Here is a 16696-nt window from a genome sequence, read left to right as displayed (position 1 = left end):
AAAACAGAAAAACAAAAAATTGCCAAAGGCGCTGATTAGAGGAATTTAACCCCCCCCCCGTTCCCCCCCCCCCCATTCAAAGGAGGTACCTCCACATCCTCCAACCCTACTCACCATCTCAACCACCCTCTCAACTCCTACCAACTAAGGTTGTGCCACATACAACCTGATAGAGGGGGGAAAAAATGCCAAGAGCAAGATTGGTACTGTAGACAAGTAAACCAAAAATAAATGTCACCCATCCCTTAACATAACTTGGAGATTAAAGATAAGTGCTCTATCCATCCTGGACATCATTTATGCAACTTCTTACCAGAAAGGAGACTTCACCAAGTCCTTTTTTTTAAAGAAGAACAAACCCAAACAGCTCCGTCCTCGGTTGTTTGACTTAAGTCAACGTGTCCACAATGATCTTCACTTTCTCTGACCAGTCGAACAAATGTATAGATCCAGTATGATTGATCTGGAGTACTGGATCCCAAGCGCTGTCAATCTCCCCTTGATGCCATCATAGGACTTCCTTTTCCAGACCACTGCTGCCGAGAAGTCTTGAAAGATCTTGACCCTGGAGCCACTGCATTACTAATGCCATTGGATCCCTCCCCTGGGCTCGAGAGGCTTCCATGACCCTCTGCCTGTCTTTATAATGATGGGACCTTCCCAGGATGTGGGCGCTGATCCGCATCTGGCTTTTGTGCTGTGATCCAGTGGGCTCTCTCAATTGTTATCCTTCCCTTCTCAGCATTTAAACTAAGGAATTCCGGGAACTGCTTCTTGAACTCAACCGGCCGGTTGCCTTCCGTCCCCTCCGGTATGCCAACAACGCGCAGATTCTTCCTTCTGCCTCAATTTTCAAGATCCAACAGATGAGGGACCTGTGTTTCCAGGCTCCAGTTCAGTTCTTGGAGGAGTCAGTCTCTGCCTCTATCCCTGCAGCCTGGCGCTCGAGATCATCAGTCCTTTATCCCAAGTCTTGCAGCATAGCAGATACAGGTGCCAGCTTCTACTCGATTATATTTTTACCTGGATCTGCTCCCCAGGACCTTACGAGATTTGGCCAGCTCCTCAGCCAGGGTCTGGTGAGTAAGCAAGGCCGCTGCTTCAGAGGGCTGCCCTCATTGAGTTTCCTCCTTTTTCGTGGCATTCTCCAGCTACAAGAACATAAGTAAGTTGTTTTTTTTCAGATTTCTAGCTCCTTTACTGTGTTTTTACTCTCAGTAAAGTGAATGGGACGGGTTCAAGCTCTGTCGGGTCGGTATTGCAGCGCAGAGCCCAGCAAACATGATCCTAACAGGATGCTGCCATCTTGGATTTCCACTTCAGTGCTTTTTTTAAAGTTGTGTTTCACACCTGACGCCTGGAGGAAGAACGCCTCATCTTCTGCTTTGGGACCCTCCAAACACACGGGATCAATGTGGTCACCAGGTTCCCCACTCCCCCCACCCCCCCCCCCCCCCCCACCCCACCTTATCCCAGTCCCAACCTTCCAACTCGACACTGTCCTACCAGTCCATCTTCCTTCCCACCTATCTGCTCCACCCTCTGCTCTGACCTATCACTTTCACCCCCACCTTCATCCACCTATCGCATTCCCAGCTGCCTTCACCCCACTTCCCCCAGTCGCACCCCACTCCCATTTATCTCTCAGCCCTCTTGGCCCAAAAGCCTCATTCCTGATGAAGGGCTTATGCCCGAAGCATCTTCTCTACTGCTCCTCGGATGCTATCTGACTGGCTGTGCTTTTCCAGCACCACACTTTGATTCTTTTACAATAAATATTTATTCTTTGTCACTGAAGAAACCCCTAACCCGTGTCCCTTAGTCACAGTCAGGCAAATGGGACATTTTGGTGGCCTTGTTGGGATTTTATTCATTTTATGTTGACTTGTGGAATAGTGGGGCACATTCCTAATTAAGTCATGAGAAAAGTTTGGGGGCCTATCTGATATCTTTTGAACAAGGACAAAATAAAATTGAATGTTGAGTCATTGGAAGGGTAAAGGATAAAAGAACAGATACTTGCTTTCTCTTATTCGAATAAGATGGCACTGCAAACAGTGAAAACTTCAGAAGAATAACCATACCAGATTTCCACGACCTGGCAATAGCTGTGTCGATGAAATTGGCAAATCAATTAGCGGTGGGATTGCCTGCCAGAGTCAATGAGGCAGCTAATTTAAATATTGACAAAGCATCTGAGGTTGGTGGAAATACAGGGAGAACAGGTTTCAAGGGGGTGAGACACTTAAGTTTGCAAGAGTTCAAGTAAAGTTGTAGCGGCATAAATTTGGAAAAAGAAATAAACAGCTTTTCAGGGAGAAGATGGAAGTCGAGTTTGGAAAGCTAAGATTAGAATGGCAAAAGGAAAAGGAGCGAGATGGGAAATACCAGCTTTAAATGATGGACGTGATTTGGAGGAGCCGGTGTTGGACTGGGGTGGACAAAATTCAAAATCACATAACACCAGGTTATAGTTCAATAGGTTTATTTGGAAGCACTAGCTTTCAGAGCGCTGCTCCTTCATCAGGGCCCACATAGGCCCTTCCAACATCTAAGGAGAAGATGTGCAGGTAGTCTTTGTCATTTTGTGGTTGTACAGGACTTTGGTGAGGCTAGCTTTGGAGTACTGTGTACATTTCTGGTCACCCTGCTATAGAAAGGATACTATCGAATTGGAAAGGATGCAGAAAAGATTTACAAGGATGTTACTGGGACTGGACGGTTTGACTTATAAGGAGAGACAGGATCAGCTGGTACTTTTCACACTGGGGCGAAGGAGGTTGAGGGGTGACTTTAAAAGTTTAGAAAATCATGACGGACATAGACAAGGTGCATAGAAAAGGTCTTTTCCCTCAGGTAGGGGAGCTCAAAGATAGTGGACATAATTTTAAGCTGAGAGGAGAAGGATTTAAAAAGGACCCAAGGGGCAACTTTTTCCACAGAGGCTGATTTATATATGGAATGAACTGCCAAAGGAAGTGGTAGGTGCAGGTACAGTTACATTTAAAGGACACTTGTACAGGTACACAAATAGGAAAGGTTTAGAGAGATATGGAAACCTGGTCAGCATGGATGAATTGGACTGAAAAGGTCTCCGTGTTGTATGACTCCATAACTGGCACTCTTGATAAACCAGCAAAAAGTTTATACATCATGCAGAACAATCTACCACGATGTCCAAGTACTTATGCTGTAAATATAATATAACAGTGATGCATATACCACCTGCATGACATTTCTCTTACTTAGTGTATTTTTATATTGATCTTAGGAAATGTCTTGATGTTTTTACATACCAATAAATGTTTTTGAGGGATGTTGTTGTCTTGAAGCCTCATTTGGTGAGGGTTCATTGTTATGTGTACTTTTTGATTATCCAGAATATTTGGGAAGGTGATGGCCTAGTGGTATTATCACTGGACTGTTAATCCAGACAACCAAACTATTGCTCTGGGGGACACTAGTCCGAATCCTGCTACACCAGATGATGGAATTTTGATTCAATAAACATTTGGAGTTAAGATTCTAATGGTGACCAGGAATCCATTGTCAAGTGTTATAATAACCCTACTAGTTCTCTAATGCCTTTGAGGGGAAGGAAACTACCACCCTTACCTTGTCTAGCCTATATGTGAGTCCAAACGCACAGCAATGTGGTTGTTTCTTAATCTGTCCTCTGAGCATTTAGGAATGAGCAATAAATGAGGGCCTAACCAGTGACGCCCTCAGCAGTGAATGAATAATTTTTTAAAGATTTGATCAACCAGCACGTTCCTGGTCTCATAGCTGGCTAATAAGATGTTTGCTGTATTTATTCTTTTTCATCCATAGTACGTGTTAAAAAGTTTGTCGTTGGTCTTAATCATGATTGATTGTCTATGCATTAAGGGGTTTGAAGGAGTATAGTCTATGTTGCATTTGGTCAAAATCCAGTCTTTTCACTGCTGCGTTAGAGTTATGTTACAATAATTAGCTTTTTCAATTACTGAACAAAACCTACTGAGAATTCCTTTTCCCTGGGTAGCAGTCAGCCAGGAAAATTGGTCATTTTTGTGCTCTCTTTGTAGAACAGTGGGACACGATTATCAGTGCACTCTTCCTGGTTGAGTCTTGAAAAAGATCATCATGCAGATCTTATTGACACTCATCATTATTGGAACCCCATGTTCAACACCTCTTCTGTGTCCTCTCAAACATCTGTCCCTACAAAACCAACAAGCTCATCGAGGCTATCCATGCTACATCTCGTTTATCCACTCCACAATGAACTGTTTAAACACCCCACTGCCCACATTCCAACTCAATGGCCCATTTGGCAAATCCTTCCAAAGCTGGATCCACCAGCTAACATCTTTTGGATTAAGGAATGGGAAGATAGGAAGTCATGGAATAATTCGTCATGACAACACACGCCCTCCCCCACCCATCCAACCACATCTGAAATTTCATGACAGACTTTGAACTACCATGTGAAAGTGGTCTTGCTAAATGGTTCGGGGCATGTCAGGGTCTCTGTGCAACCAATCTCTCCAGTGGGGCCTCAGTACAACCCCTTTGTATGTATGTAATTGTGTACAATTGGCAGTCCTGCCTGATTGGCATTTGCATAACTGATATAGAAAATGATATTAATCTTTTTTGTCCTATTTGACAGAACGATGGAGCAGTGCTTCCACATGTGTGACCGAATTGTTATCTACTTCTTCATTGCATCATCTTATGCACCATGGTGAGTGTTTTAACATTTTGTTTTTACAAAGATTAATGACTTGGGGACACTTTCTACACAGTTGTAACGTCACAGGACTAGGACCTCTGACCCCAGGCTAATATTCTGGAAGCATGAGTTTGAAACCAGGCATGGCATTTGGTGAAACCTAAATTCTATTTTAAAACCCTGGAATATGTTGTGAAAATGGATTTTCCTTGAAGGAAAGGCGCTATCTTGGTCTGGCCTGTATGTGACTCCATGCCCACAATGATGGAGTTGACTCTGTCTGCTCTCTGAAATGGCTGACCAAGCCACTTGGCAAAATGGGTGGGCAATAAGTGTTGGCATTGCCAGGGACACCCCCATCCCATTAACAAATAAAAAAAAAATTCCAGCTGAATCTGGAGCATGAGATGGCATGGAATTGACTGCACATCCTGCTGATCGAACTGCAGGACCTGGGAGCCCACAGGCTCTAGTAGAATGACTGAGACATCTTTCTGACACTAAATATTACTTTATTAGAGCTAACTGGGAGTGTGAAAGCTCACACTCTACTAAACCTTTCATTAGCCATAACAAACACCTAGTGGCAAGTGTTGTAATTGAAATCAAGATGGAGCTGTACACCTAACTGAAACGCTGAAATGAACCATAATTTTGATCCCTAGTATAAGCTTCCCCCGCCCAGTGCTTTCAGCTTATCAGATCCTGTCAGATACCGAAGCTGACATCTGACACAGGTTTCACAGGAGTTAAACACAAGTTCACTTTCCTCTACTTGGAGTGATGATTATATGTTTTCTTTAGCTTTGTTACCCCTGGATAGTGAAGGTGAAATTAGACAGGGTTCCAGTTCCAGAGGGTTTTCCTAATGCTGTCTGTATATAAGAATAGTTATAGACTTGACTGTGATGATCTGCACAGATGGGAACTTTCTAGTGAATGCAAGATCACAGAGGAACATCAGTCAAAAGGTAAAGCACTGGAGAACAGTGATCATGCAAAACAGTGAAACCTCAACAAGGGAATGCTTTCTCAAGAATTGAACCATGTATCTCCATATGTAACATTCAACAGATTCCAAATGTCTGTAAGCCACTCTAATATCTCTCTTTTGAAGGTTAAATCTCCGTGAGCTTGGGCCCTTGGCGTCTCATATGCGTTGGTTCATTTGGATCATGGCAGCTGCTGGAACCATCTATGTCTTTTTATACCATGAACAGTAAGCAATTTGTCCACAACTCAATGCCGTTCACAGCAAAGGAACCCACTTGACTACACCCTACCCACCACCATTAACATTGAGTGGTACAACTTCAAGAAAAACCAGGAAGCTTGACGCCATCCAGAATAAAGCGGTCCACTTGATTGGCACTACATGCATAAACATCCACTCCCTCTATCACCAACATTCTGTAGCAGCAGTGTGCACTATCTACAAGATGCACTGCAGAAATTCAAAGGTCCTCAGACAGCATCTTACAAACCCATGACCATGTCCATCTAGAAGGAAAGGCAAATGTATGGGAACACCACCACTCACAAGTTCCTCTCCAAGCCTGTCACCATCCTGACTTGGAAATATATCCCCATTTCTTTACTGTCACTGGGTCAAAATTCTGGAATTCCCTCCCTTAAGGGTCTACCTAAAGCATATGAACTGCAGTGGTTCAAAAAGGCAGCTCACCATCAACTTGGCAATGAATGCTCGCCCAGCTACTGACACCATGTGCCATGGATGAATTAAAAAAACAAATCACTCCCTTCACGGGGGTACAATTGTGACAATGTTTATCATCTACAAGATGCACGGCAGCAACTCAACGAAGCTCCTTCAATAACACCTTCCAAACCCGCAATCTCTATCACAAAAAAAGACAAGACAGCTGAAGCCCGGGAAAGTTGTAACCTTAAATTTCTTCCAAGCCGCTCTCCATTCCAGTTTGAAACAATAATGTTGTTCCTCATGTTATTGGGTCAAAATCCTGGAGCTTGCTTTCAGACCGCACTCTGGGTGTACCAGCATTGTGTTTAAGAAGACAGTTCACCACCAGCTTCTCAAGAGACAAATGTGAACGGGCCTAATTAGTGACCCACATCTGAAGTACAACTAGTTTTAAAAATGTCATCATAATTTAAAATCCACATCGGTAATTAGCTGCAAGCGTGAACAATGTTTTAGTCGAAGTATATTTTATTTAAGCCTTTGTATTTTCTCTGTACAGGTATAAGATTATTGAGCTGCTGTTTTACTTGACAATGGGATTTTCACCTGCTGTGGTGGTTGCATCTATGGTAGGTGGCTCGAATAATTACCTTCAATTCTTCAGTCTATAACTAGGACCTTGAATGGTTTCAGCACTATTGGATCTCCATGGATATTTTCAGAACATTAGAACTTTTAAGAATAGTAAGCTCAGAAGGTCAGTAAGCATTCCCTATATAGATTAATGGGAATGTCACTCTGCTCCTCTGCTCATTCTAACAAGGAATGTTCATTGCCCCATGACGCCAGGTCTTCTGTCACATGCTGTTTCCATCACTAAATTCTCCAAGTAACCAATCGCATGATTTCATTTGGCAATTCTGTACAGTTACACTGATTGAATAAGCCATGATTCTGTGTAGGTGCACATTGACTCTTACCCTGAATAAACATGGACTCTGTATAGTTACACAGCGAATGATCCTTGCCCTGAATAAATAGTGAGTGACTAAATTCATGTGTTGCCTCAGCCCTAGTTAATGCAATAATATTGTTGAGCCAAGTTATTCTTCTGTTCCATCCCTCCCCAAGCTCGATTTTCTGTAATAATCAGGCCTTTCTGGTCAAACTTATTCAAAGAGAGAATCAATAAAAATACCGCAAGAAATCTGAATGGGAGTGGGCCTTTTGTCCCCCTCGCCTGCTCCACCATTCGACAGGATCGTGGCTGATCAAAGATGCCTCGCATCCACTTTCTTCTCCTTTCCTTGTAACCCTTGATTCCCCAACTGATCAAGAATCTATCTCAACCTTCAATATATACAAAAAAAAGACGAGAGTCAGAGTATGTGGTAACTCAGAAGAAGTAAGTTGTGTTTAGTTCAATGCAAGGGATCTTATAGGTGTGACTGATAAACTTAGGACATGTTTAAGAACATGAGATTAAGACATCATAGCTATTACAGAAACTGGGCTGAGAGATTGACAAGATGGCTGCTCAATGTTTCAGGTTTTAGAAGCTGAAGGAAAGATAGGAAAAGAGGCAAGAAAGGAGGGGGTTGGTGTTTTTGATTAAGAAATACTTTACAGTTGTAAGTAGAGAAAATATATTTTCCCTGGTTGATTTTTCAGAAATATCAGTGTAAATTAGAAAGGAAAGATCACCTTGATGGGATTGTACTATAGCCCCACCCCACCTTCCCCGCCCCCCCCCACCCTCCAATAGTCAGAGGGAAATTAAGAAACACACATGTATGGAGATATCAGACATATTTGTCAGTATAAAGTTGTAATAATGGAGGTTTCAAATGACTGGGACTGCCATGGTGATAAAGGTTTGGATGCTGAAGAATTTTCTAAAGGTGTTCAAGAAAATTTTCTTTATAAGTATGTGGATACTTCTACTAGAGAAGGAGCAAAACTATACCTTCTGGGCAATAAGGCAAGGCAGGTGACTGAAGTAAAAGTGGGGGAACACTTTGAGTCTCGTGGTCATAATTCTATCAGTTTCAAAATGGTTATGGAAAAGGATCAGCAATCCATAAAAGCTAAAGGTTTTAATTGGAGAAAGACAAACTTTAATGGTGCATGAGACAAGAACTTCCAAAAACAAAAACAGAAGTTGCTGGAAAAGCTCAACAGGTCTGGCAGCATCTATGAAGAGAAAAAGGAGTTAATGTTTCAGGTCTGGTAACCTTTCCTCAAAAACGGACCCGAAACGTTAACTTTGACTTCTCTTCACAGTTGCTGCCAGATCTGCTGAGTTTTTCCAGCAACTTCTGTTTTTGTTTCTGATTTATATCATCCATAGATCTTTCGGTTTTTATTTAGAACTTTAAAAAGTTGATTGGAGTAAACTGTTCTGAGATAATAGGACATCTGATGTGTCAGATGCTTTTAATAGTGTGATGAGAGTGAAGGTTAAGGCTGATAAGATTAAGGAGCAATGGATAAATAAAGAGGTTCTAATCAAGAATAAAAAAATATTATTTTAGATTATAGACGACTTGGTTCAATTGAATCTCTTAATCAATATAAAGAGTGTAGGGGCATGCTTACGGAAATCAGGAAGGCAAAGAGGGGATATGAGATGGCATTGACAGATAAGGTTAAGGAAAATCCAAAGAGATTCTACAAGTGCATTAAGAGCAAGAGGGTAACTAGAGAATGCAGAGAAATAAACTTTGACTTTTTAAAAATAGTTCACATTATAGTGGATGAAGTTCAGGAGGTCTTAGAGAATATAAAAGTGGATAAATCTCTGGGACCTAATCTAACGTACCCCAGAGCGATGTGGGGAGGAATTTACAAGACCCCTTGCAGAAATATTTGCATAATCTATAACTATGGGTGAGGTGCCTGATGACTGAAGGGTGGCTAATGTTGTACCTTTATTTAAGAGAAATCGTAAGGAGAAACAGGGAAATGATAGACCTGTGAGTCTGACTTCGGCTGTGAGTAAATTGTTCGAGGTGGTTATAAAAGATAGAGCTTATGGACGTTTAGAGGGGCAGAAATTGATGGGGGAAAGCCAGCATGCTTTTATGCAAGGAAAATCGTGTCTCCAAATTGATTGAATTTCTTGAGGAAGTTTCCAAAAAATTGACGGCAGATTAGTAGATGTTCATTTAGATTTTAGTAAAGCCTTCTGCATGGTAGTTAGTAGAATTAGATCACATGGGGTTCAGGGTGAGCTTGCCAACTGAATGCAGAATTGGCTTAACAGCAGGAGACAGTGTGGTAGTGGAGGGGTTGCTGTTATGGTCCTGTTCGCCGAGCTGGGAGTTTGTGTTGCAGACGTTTCGTCCTCTGTCTAGGTGACATCCTCGGTGCTTGGGAGCCTCCTGTGAAGTGCTTCTGTGATCTTTCCTCCGGCATTTGTAGTGGTTTGAATCTGCCGCTTCCGGTTGTCAGTTCCAGCTGTCCGTTGCAGTGGTCGGTATATTGGGTCCAGGTCGATGTGCTTATTGATTGAATCTGTGGATGAGTGCCATGCCTCTAGGAATTCTCTGGCTGATCTCTGTTTGGCTTGTCCTATAATAGTAGTGTTGTCCCAGTCGAGCTCATGTTGCTTGTCATCTGCATGTGTGGCTACTAAGGATAGCTGGTCGTGTCGTTTTGTGGCTAGTTGGTGTTCATGGGTGCAGATCATTAGCTGTCTTCCTGTTTGTCCTATGTAGTTTTGTGCAGTCCTTGCATGGGATTTTGTACACTACATTGGTACACCTAAACCGGGGACGAAACGTCTGCAACACAAACTCCCAGCTCGGCGAACACAACCACAACAACGAGCACCCGAGCTACAAATCTTCTCTCAAACTTTGGAGGGGTTGCTTTTAGGACTGGAGGCCCGTGACCAGGTGGTATTTTGCAGAGATTAGTTCTGGGTCCTGTTTTGTTTTGTCATTCATATAAGTAATTACGATGAGAATATAGAAGGCATGGTTAGTACCGGTAAGTTTACAGGTGATACCAAAATTGGTGGCATTGTAGACTGGGAAAGAGGTTTCTAAGATTACAAAGGGGTCTTGACCAAATGGGTCAATGGGCTGAAAAATGGCAGATGGAGTTCAATCTGGATGAATGCAAAGTATTGCATTTTGATACAACAAACAAGGGTAGGGCTTATACAATTAAATAGTAGGGCCTTGGGTAGTAGTGTTGAACAGAGGGACCTGGGGTGCAAGGACATAATTATTTGAAATTTGTGTCCCTTTGTGTCACAAGATGGTTAAAAAGGCATTTGGCATGCTTGCCTTCATTGTTCAGTCCTTTGCATATAAGAATTGGGAAGTCATATTGAGATTGTACAGGACATTGGTGAAGCCTCTTCTGGAGTATTGTGTCCAGTTCTGGTCTTCCTGTTATAGGAAGGATATTATTAAGCAGGAGAGGGTTCAGAAGAGATTTACCAGGATGTTGCCAGGTATGGAGGTTTGATTTATAAAGGCTGGATAGGCTGGAACACTTTTCACTGGAACGTAAGAGACAGAGAACCTGATAAAAGTTTAAACAATAATGAGCAGCAAAGATAGAGTTAATGGTAGTTGTCTTTTCCCTAGGATGGGAGGTTTCAAGTCGAAGGGTCACATTTTTAAAGTAAGGTGAGATGAGACTGATTTAAAAAATACATGAGCAATTTTTTTACACACAGGGTGGATGGGATACAAAAACATGAATAGGAAGGGTTTGGAGGGATATGGGTTTGGAGGAATATGGGCCAGGAGTGGGCAGGTGGGACGAGTTTAGTTTGGGATTATTGTTGGTGTGGACTGGTTGGACTGAAGGGTCTGTTTCCGTGCTGTATGACTGCCCCCACAGCACTGTGTGGCAAGGAGTTCCAAGACACTTAACCCTCCAACAAAAAAAAATTCCTCTTCTCATTCATAAAGGGTGAAACTATGCCCTCTCGTCCTATATTCTCCAATGAGGGGAGGTATCCTCTCTCCATTTACCATGTCAAGCCCCTTACGTGTCTCTCTCTCTCTCTCTCTCTCTCTCTCTTCTAAACTCCAGTGAGTAAAGTTCCAATCTGTTTAACCTTTGCTCATAAGACAGTGCCTGCATACCAGGGATCATCCTGGTGAACCTTCTCTGAACTGCATTCAATGAAATGACATGTTCCTTGGTGACTAAAGCTGCCCAGTCAGTTGCAGTAAGACTTCCCTACTAGGTAGGTAATTGAGAATATTTGGAGTGGGTTTGATTGTTTTGAACTAATCCCTGTTTTTCTGATACAGCCAAACACTGATGGAATCCAGGAGCTGGTATGGGGTGGCATGCTGTACTGCCTGGGAGTGGTATTCTTTAAAAGTGACGGGATAATTCCTTTTGCCCATGCAATCTGGCACATCTTTGTGGCTTTGGCTGCAGCAGTCCATTACTATGCGATCTGGAAATATTTATATCGGAGTTCTGCAATACCTACGTGGAAGGACTTCTAACATCCAGGCCAGCACCGTCGGTTGCAGTTAGTTTGTGTTAATTAGTTTATTTGAACAACATATTAACACACAGGACCAGGTTGCAGAAGATGGATGTGAGACACTGCGGGCTATGTTCCGATGGCACCCCAACTGTGAATAAGCAGAGTCAGTCACAAACTCAAGACTGATGTGAAATCCTAACAGATCCTCAGGCTGCTGCTGCCCACTCGCTTTTGTCACCATTTTTTCCTGAGATTACAGGTTTTAACCTTCAGTTGTCTTTCTTCCTGCTGTCTTATCCCAACCATCTTGACTTTTCTATGAAATTTCAAGAACTTCATTTTGACTTGATGGCATTGAAGTGATCTCCAGGTTTTGACTACTGTTTTTTTTGTGATTAGAATATATAAGGATGAATGGACTCGCTAAAGAACAGATCTGCACCTTTTGTACAGTGACTTGAGGCCTTGTAGGCATCCTACAGTTTAACATGAACACCCACAGCAATCTGAACTGATACATTCCATTGGGTGGCATTTTATACCTCAGCTTTGCCAAATTTTCAACTTACTCAGTGATTCTGGGTGGTGCTCTGGTTGGACTGGTACTTTCCTTTCACACTTACCAGTAAAGAATTTAATTAACAGTTACTGTATTTCTGAATAGCACTGCCTCGTCTGCTGTGATAGAAGGCTAATGAACAGAGCATGTACCTACTCTATCACCCTGCATAGAGAGTGCACGGCCATATCCCAACAGTATTGTTAGTCTGGTTCTGATTATTTCAGCAATGCACTAATAGTGAGGAATACAACAACAAAAAAGCAGCACATTTTGTTGGCTATCGCTACAGCAGCCAGCAAACCACACCTCTTGCAGACAAATGTTTGCGCATTTGTTTCCACTTCGTGGCTGATCAGAAGTCAATCACCTGAATCTGAGATTCCAAATACCTCATTCTTGTAAAGGAGCAGCTATTGTTCCCTCTGTCAAATGCTCTGCAGTTCTCACCTTTTTTTTGCATTCTCCTCTTATGCTAAATTGACCATTCCAGCAGCTGTTGTAAGCTCCTGTTGCTCAGCGACTATGACCACCATCTTAAGACTGTGAATTAAATTTAATAACGGTTTACATTTTGTCAAGACTTGATTCTATATTCAGATATTAATTTTGTATGCAGCCAATGTACTCACAATGGCCCTACTAACCTTCTCCCTTCACCTGCCTACCCGAGATGTACAAACAGGATTCCAGCTAGGTTGTGGTTTCCACCATGTGGAATGAGCAGATGACCAATTCACATCTTCCTATGACAGCTTCTGTAAAAGAGTAATGAAACACTACTGACTTCCTGCAGGAGGGCACTGGGATCTCTATTCAATATCCACACAGCCATTGATTGTTGTCAGTACAGAGTAACCGGTTAACTTGGTGCTAGTGATCAGTGAGAATGAACCTGATTTAGTGTTTCTGTTACAGTACTCACAGATGAATCATACCTCAGTGGTAATGTTTAGATTTTAAAGGTGCTTTTAAGTCAAACAAAACAGAAATTCAGGTAACATTTTTGGTAATCTCTTCATTAAGCTCAGATTCTCTGTAATTCACGGGTGATAGTATTATCAGGCTGGAAATGGGAAGTGGTTGGAAGATTGTGCCAACTTGCACTTGATTCCAGATCAGGTGATTAGATGATATAGAGGATGAGAGACACTGGCTTAATGTTTTTAACCATGTGCTCCATTGGTTACAAAATAATTATAAGTAACAGTCCCCACTGAGTAAAAGGTGATAGAACACAGCTACTGTATTACTGCAGGGAGAAGAATTGTTCAGCATTGTGTTCGACTGGGCCTCTGTATGGATTATAGGGTTCATTGTCACCATGGCTTCTCCTGCTCTGTGATCAGTTTATCTGTGTCTCAGATACCTACAAAATAACAGACAGACCAGACTATACAATCTATAGCTTTTACCCAGCTTTGCTGTACGTGTATAAAAGCTGTCCTTGAGAAGTCCTCCTGTCACATGAGAGAATAATCCCCTCTCACTCAACCTGTGCTGCCCATTCCTGTGTCAGCAGTTTAAATCAAGACTGGAGCTTGTTCCTCTAGTGTTTCTAGACCAGGGTTTACATTGCAATCTGTTTGGGATGTTGTGAAGTTGTTGGTTTTATTATCACAGAAAGGGAGGGCCACCATTAAGTTGTGATATTAGTGAAACGATTAGCATTGCATCAACAAGGGTTATGTATCTACATGTTTATTTTGTGATTCTCTGCAGACTGTGATGGTTGGGGTTTTAAATTGATGCATGCCAAGTTTTTTAGCCAGGGCATCTATAGCTTTTAATATTTCTGATCCAGATACTGTATTCTTGAGTGTAAAACCTTTTCAGTGTTTACAAGTAACGAATGCTGCTCCCACCGGTTATCCCTAGCATGCAAATTGTCTGTGCTACCTAAAACCACCTCTACCCGTTTTAGGGAAAACTTGCAAATCATTTTTATACTTGTGCGGGTACAGGACCTTGTACACCTTTTGGGCTTTTACACTTTCTCAGAACTTTGTTTTTGTAACTAGCTTGAATCTTGCCAAAACTATGGAGTCAAGACTGAGCACAGCTCATCAACACTAATAATGAGGTGAAGAGAAAAACCTGCCATTCCTTGTCACTCCCAGCGATGAATTGCCAGGACAATATGCAACTTGCTTTTGGACCTGTTTCCCTATTTCTCCCGATAGATTTGAGACATTAGTTAACCCAGCAGTTTGAGAAAATATGGCTTGGACATTGGGGCTTGTCAGACTTTTAATCTGCACTGTTTCACAAAATATGTTTAGTGTTTCTAGAATGGTACCGTGCCAGGAGCTCTGGGTGGTTGAGATAGGCAGTTTTCAGGCAAGTTTTCCCAATGAGGCTTTTCCTCCACCTCTCAAACTGCTTTCCTTTTTAGTTCCCTATCTGCCCACCTGCTGAGTGCCTGTCTCATTTTGAACAATTTTAAGAGGAGCTTACAGTCCCAAGTCAGCTGTTATACAGAGAATAAAACTCCTGCTTTTCTGGTGGAGTAGCCTGTAACAACTGACCTGGGACAGCTGATGTGCTGTGTTACGGTAGTCTGGATCTTGACAAAGTCTCAAAGTTGCAGAAACTATTTTCTCAAACTGTCCATGCAGCCTCACTGTGCACAGTGTTTCCTGGGATAGGCTGCACAGCCTCCTGACTCTTTCGGCAGAGTCACCTGGATAATTCCAAACTCAAGTAACCCATTGGATCGACATTCCAACATGTCCCCTAAATGGTTAACAGGACACTCGGGTAGAGGGAACGTGCATCTTTGTAGCTTCACTGCTGCTGAGCATTTTAAAATAATTTCTATTCTGAGGCTCAATTTCATCTGAAATATTTGATCTATTGAAATAGATTCCAAATACTGTTTGAAAAATAAATTCATATTTACTGTATGCATTGATGTAACAGGAAATATAGTATTGAGCCTTTTGCTGGGAGTGTGCTGTATATTTTCTGTGTCTGTCTACTCTGTATCTGAATGAACCAGACTACAGTTAAATAAAGGATGCATTTTGTTTACTTCTGATTTTTAATGTGCTCTGGGTACAGACAGGGAGGAAATGGTGGTTTAACACACCCAGTTATTGGGAATGACATCATCCACGTAAGCACTGCTGGGACAGGCCATTTCAAAGATCTCAGGAATCCTAACCAGAACCTCCCAATGTCTCTGACTTCTGTTTCATAGTCATACATCATTTAATCAACACAGGAGCTGTTACCTTCTATCGATGGTATCACCAGGTCACTGTTTGGCTTTGCCCTCCTAGAACTAACTCATCACATGGCATTTATTCTGCCATACTGTTTCTTTATCTCCTAAAGAACAGGCCCTCACTGGGATCCAGTTTTTGATGTCCTCGAGACTTCAAAAAAGTTGCCAAAATTCATCCTGTCAAATGCTCCCAGGGTAGATGCAGCACAGGATTAGGTACACAGTAAAGCTCCCCCTGCACTCTCCGCATCATTGTCAATGTAACACCCTTATTCAAAAAGGAGAAAAAGATAACTCGGCCAGTTAGTGTCTGTTATTGCAACAATATTCAAACTCATTATAAAGGGTGTAATAGCAGATCATTTAAAAACATGATCACAGTCAGTATGGTTTCATGAAGGGGAAATCATGCCTCACAAATTTACTAGAATTCTTTGAGGAGGTAACAAGCTACATAGATAAAGGGGAGCAGTAAATGTAATGTCATTTGGGTTTGCCAAAGGCATTCAACAAGGTTCTGCAATAATTTACAATATAAATGGATTTGATGAGGAAAGTGAATCACTATCGCCAAGTTTGTAGGTGGTACAAAAAAACAGATGGGAAAGCAAGTGGTGTGGATGATAGTTTATAGAGGTAAAGTGAGTGGGCAGAAATTTGGCAGATGGTATATAACGTAGGGAAATGTGAGCTTCTGCACCTGAGCAGGAGGAATTCAGGAGCAAGACTGCGGAAAGCTACAGAACTGAGGGATTTGGGAATCCTCGTGCATGAGTTACAAAAAGCTAGCATCCAAGTTCATTGGGTAATAAGGAAGGTAAATAAAACATAGGCCTTTATTCCAAAGGGAATAAATATAAAAATAGGGAGGTTTTGCTAAATCTATACAAGGCATTAGTCAGACCACAGCTAGAATACTGTGAATGATTTTAGGTCCCTTCTCTAAAGAAAGATATACCAGATGCAATTCCAAGAAGCTTCACTTAGTTGATACCAGGTAAGAAGACACTAGCTTATGAGAAAAAGTTGAATAATTTAGGCCTTACATAGTGCAGGTTGAA

At 42.0% G+C, this 16696-nt stretch overlaps 1 protein-coding gene across 5 annotated transcripts in view; it reads left to right on the top strand.

The window, feature by feature from the left end:
• The window catches only part of LOC140464175 (monocyte to macrophage differentiation factor-like), a 66548-nt gene extending 51109 nt beyond the window's left edge, over window positions 1-15439 (top strand). For 4 of the 5 annotated variants that reach the window (XM_072559000.1, XM_072559001.1, XM_072559002.1 and 1 more), the window contains 4 exons: window positions 4655-4729; window positions 5835-5936; window positions 6940-7009; window positions 11660-15439. In XM_072559000.1, the coding sequence (XP_072415101.1) occupies window positions 4655-4729; window positions 5835-5936; window positions 6940-7009; window positions 11660-11863 (451 nt within the window). In that variant the 3' untranslated portion in view covers window positions 11864-15439. The remainder of the gene's footprint in view (window positions 1-4654; window positions 4730-5834; window positions 5937-6939; window positions 7010-11659) is intronic. The other variant, XM_072559003.1, reaches the window with a different exon arrangement.
• The last annotated feature ends 1257 nt before the right edge of the window (window positions 15440-16696 follow it).

Source organism: Chiloscyllium punctatum, chromosome 39 (assembly GCF_047496795.1).
Source record: "Chiloscyllium punctatum isolate Juve2018m chromosome 39, sChiPun1.3, whole genome shotgun sequence".
In the NCBI taxonomy this organism is placed as follows: domain Eukaryota; kingdom Metazoa; phylum Chordata; class Chondrichthyes; order Orectolobiformes; family Hemiscylliidae; genus Chiloscyllium; species Chiloscyllium punctatum.
Note: the sequence above shows the minus strand (reverse complement) of the source record. Positions and strands in the feature narration are given on the sequence as shown.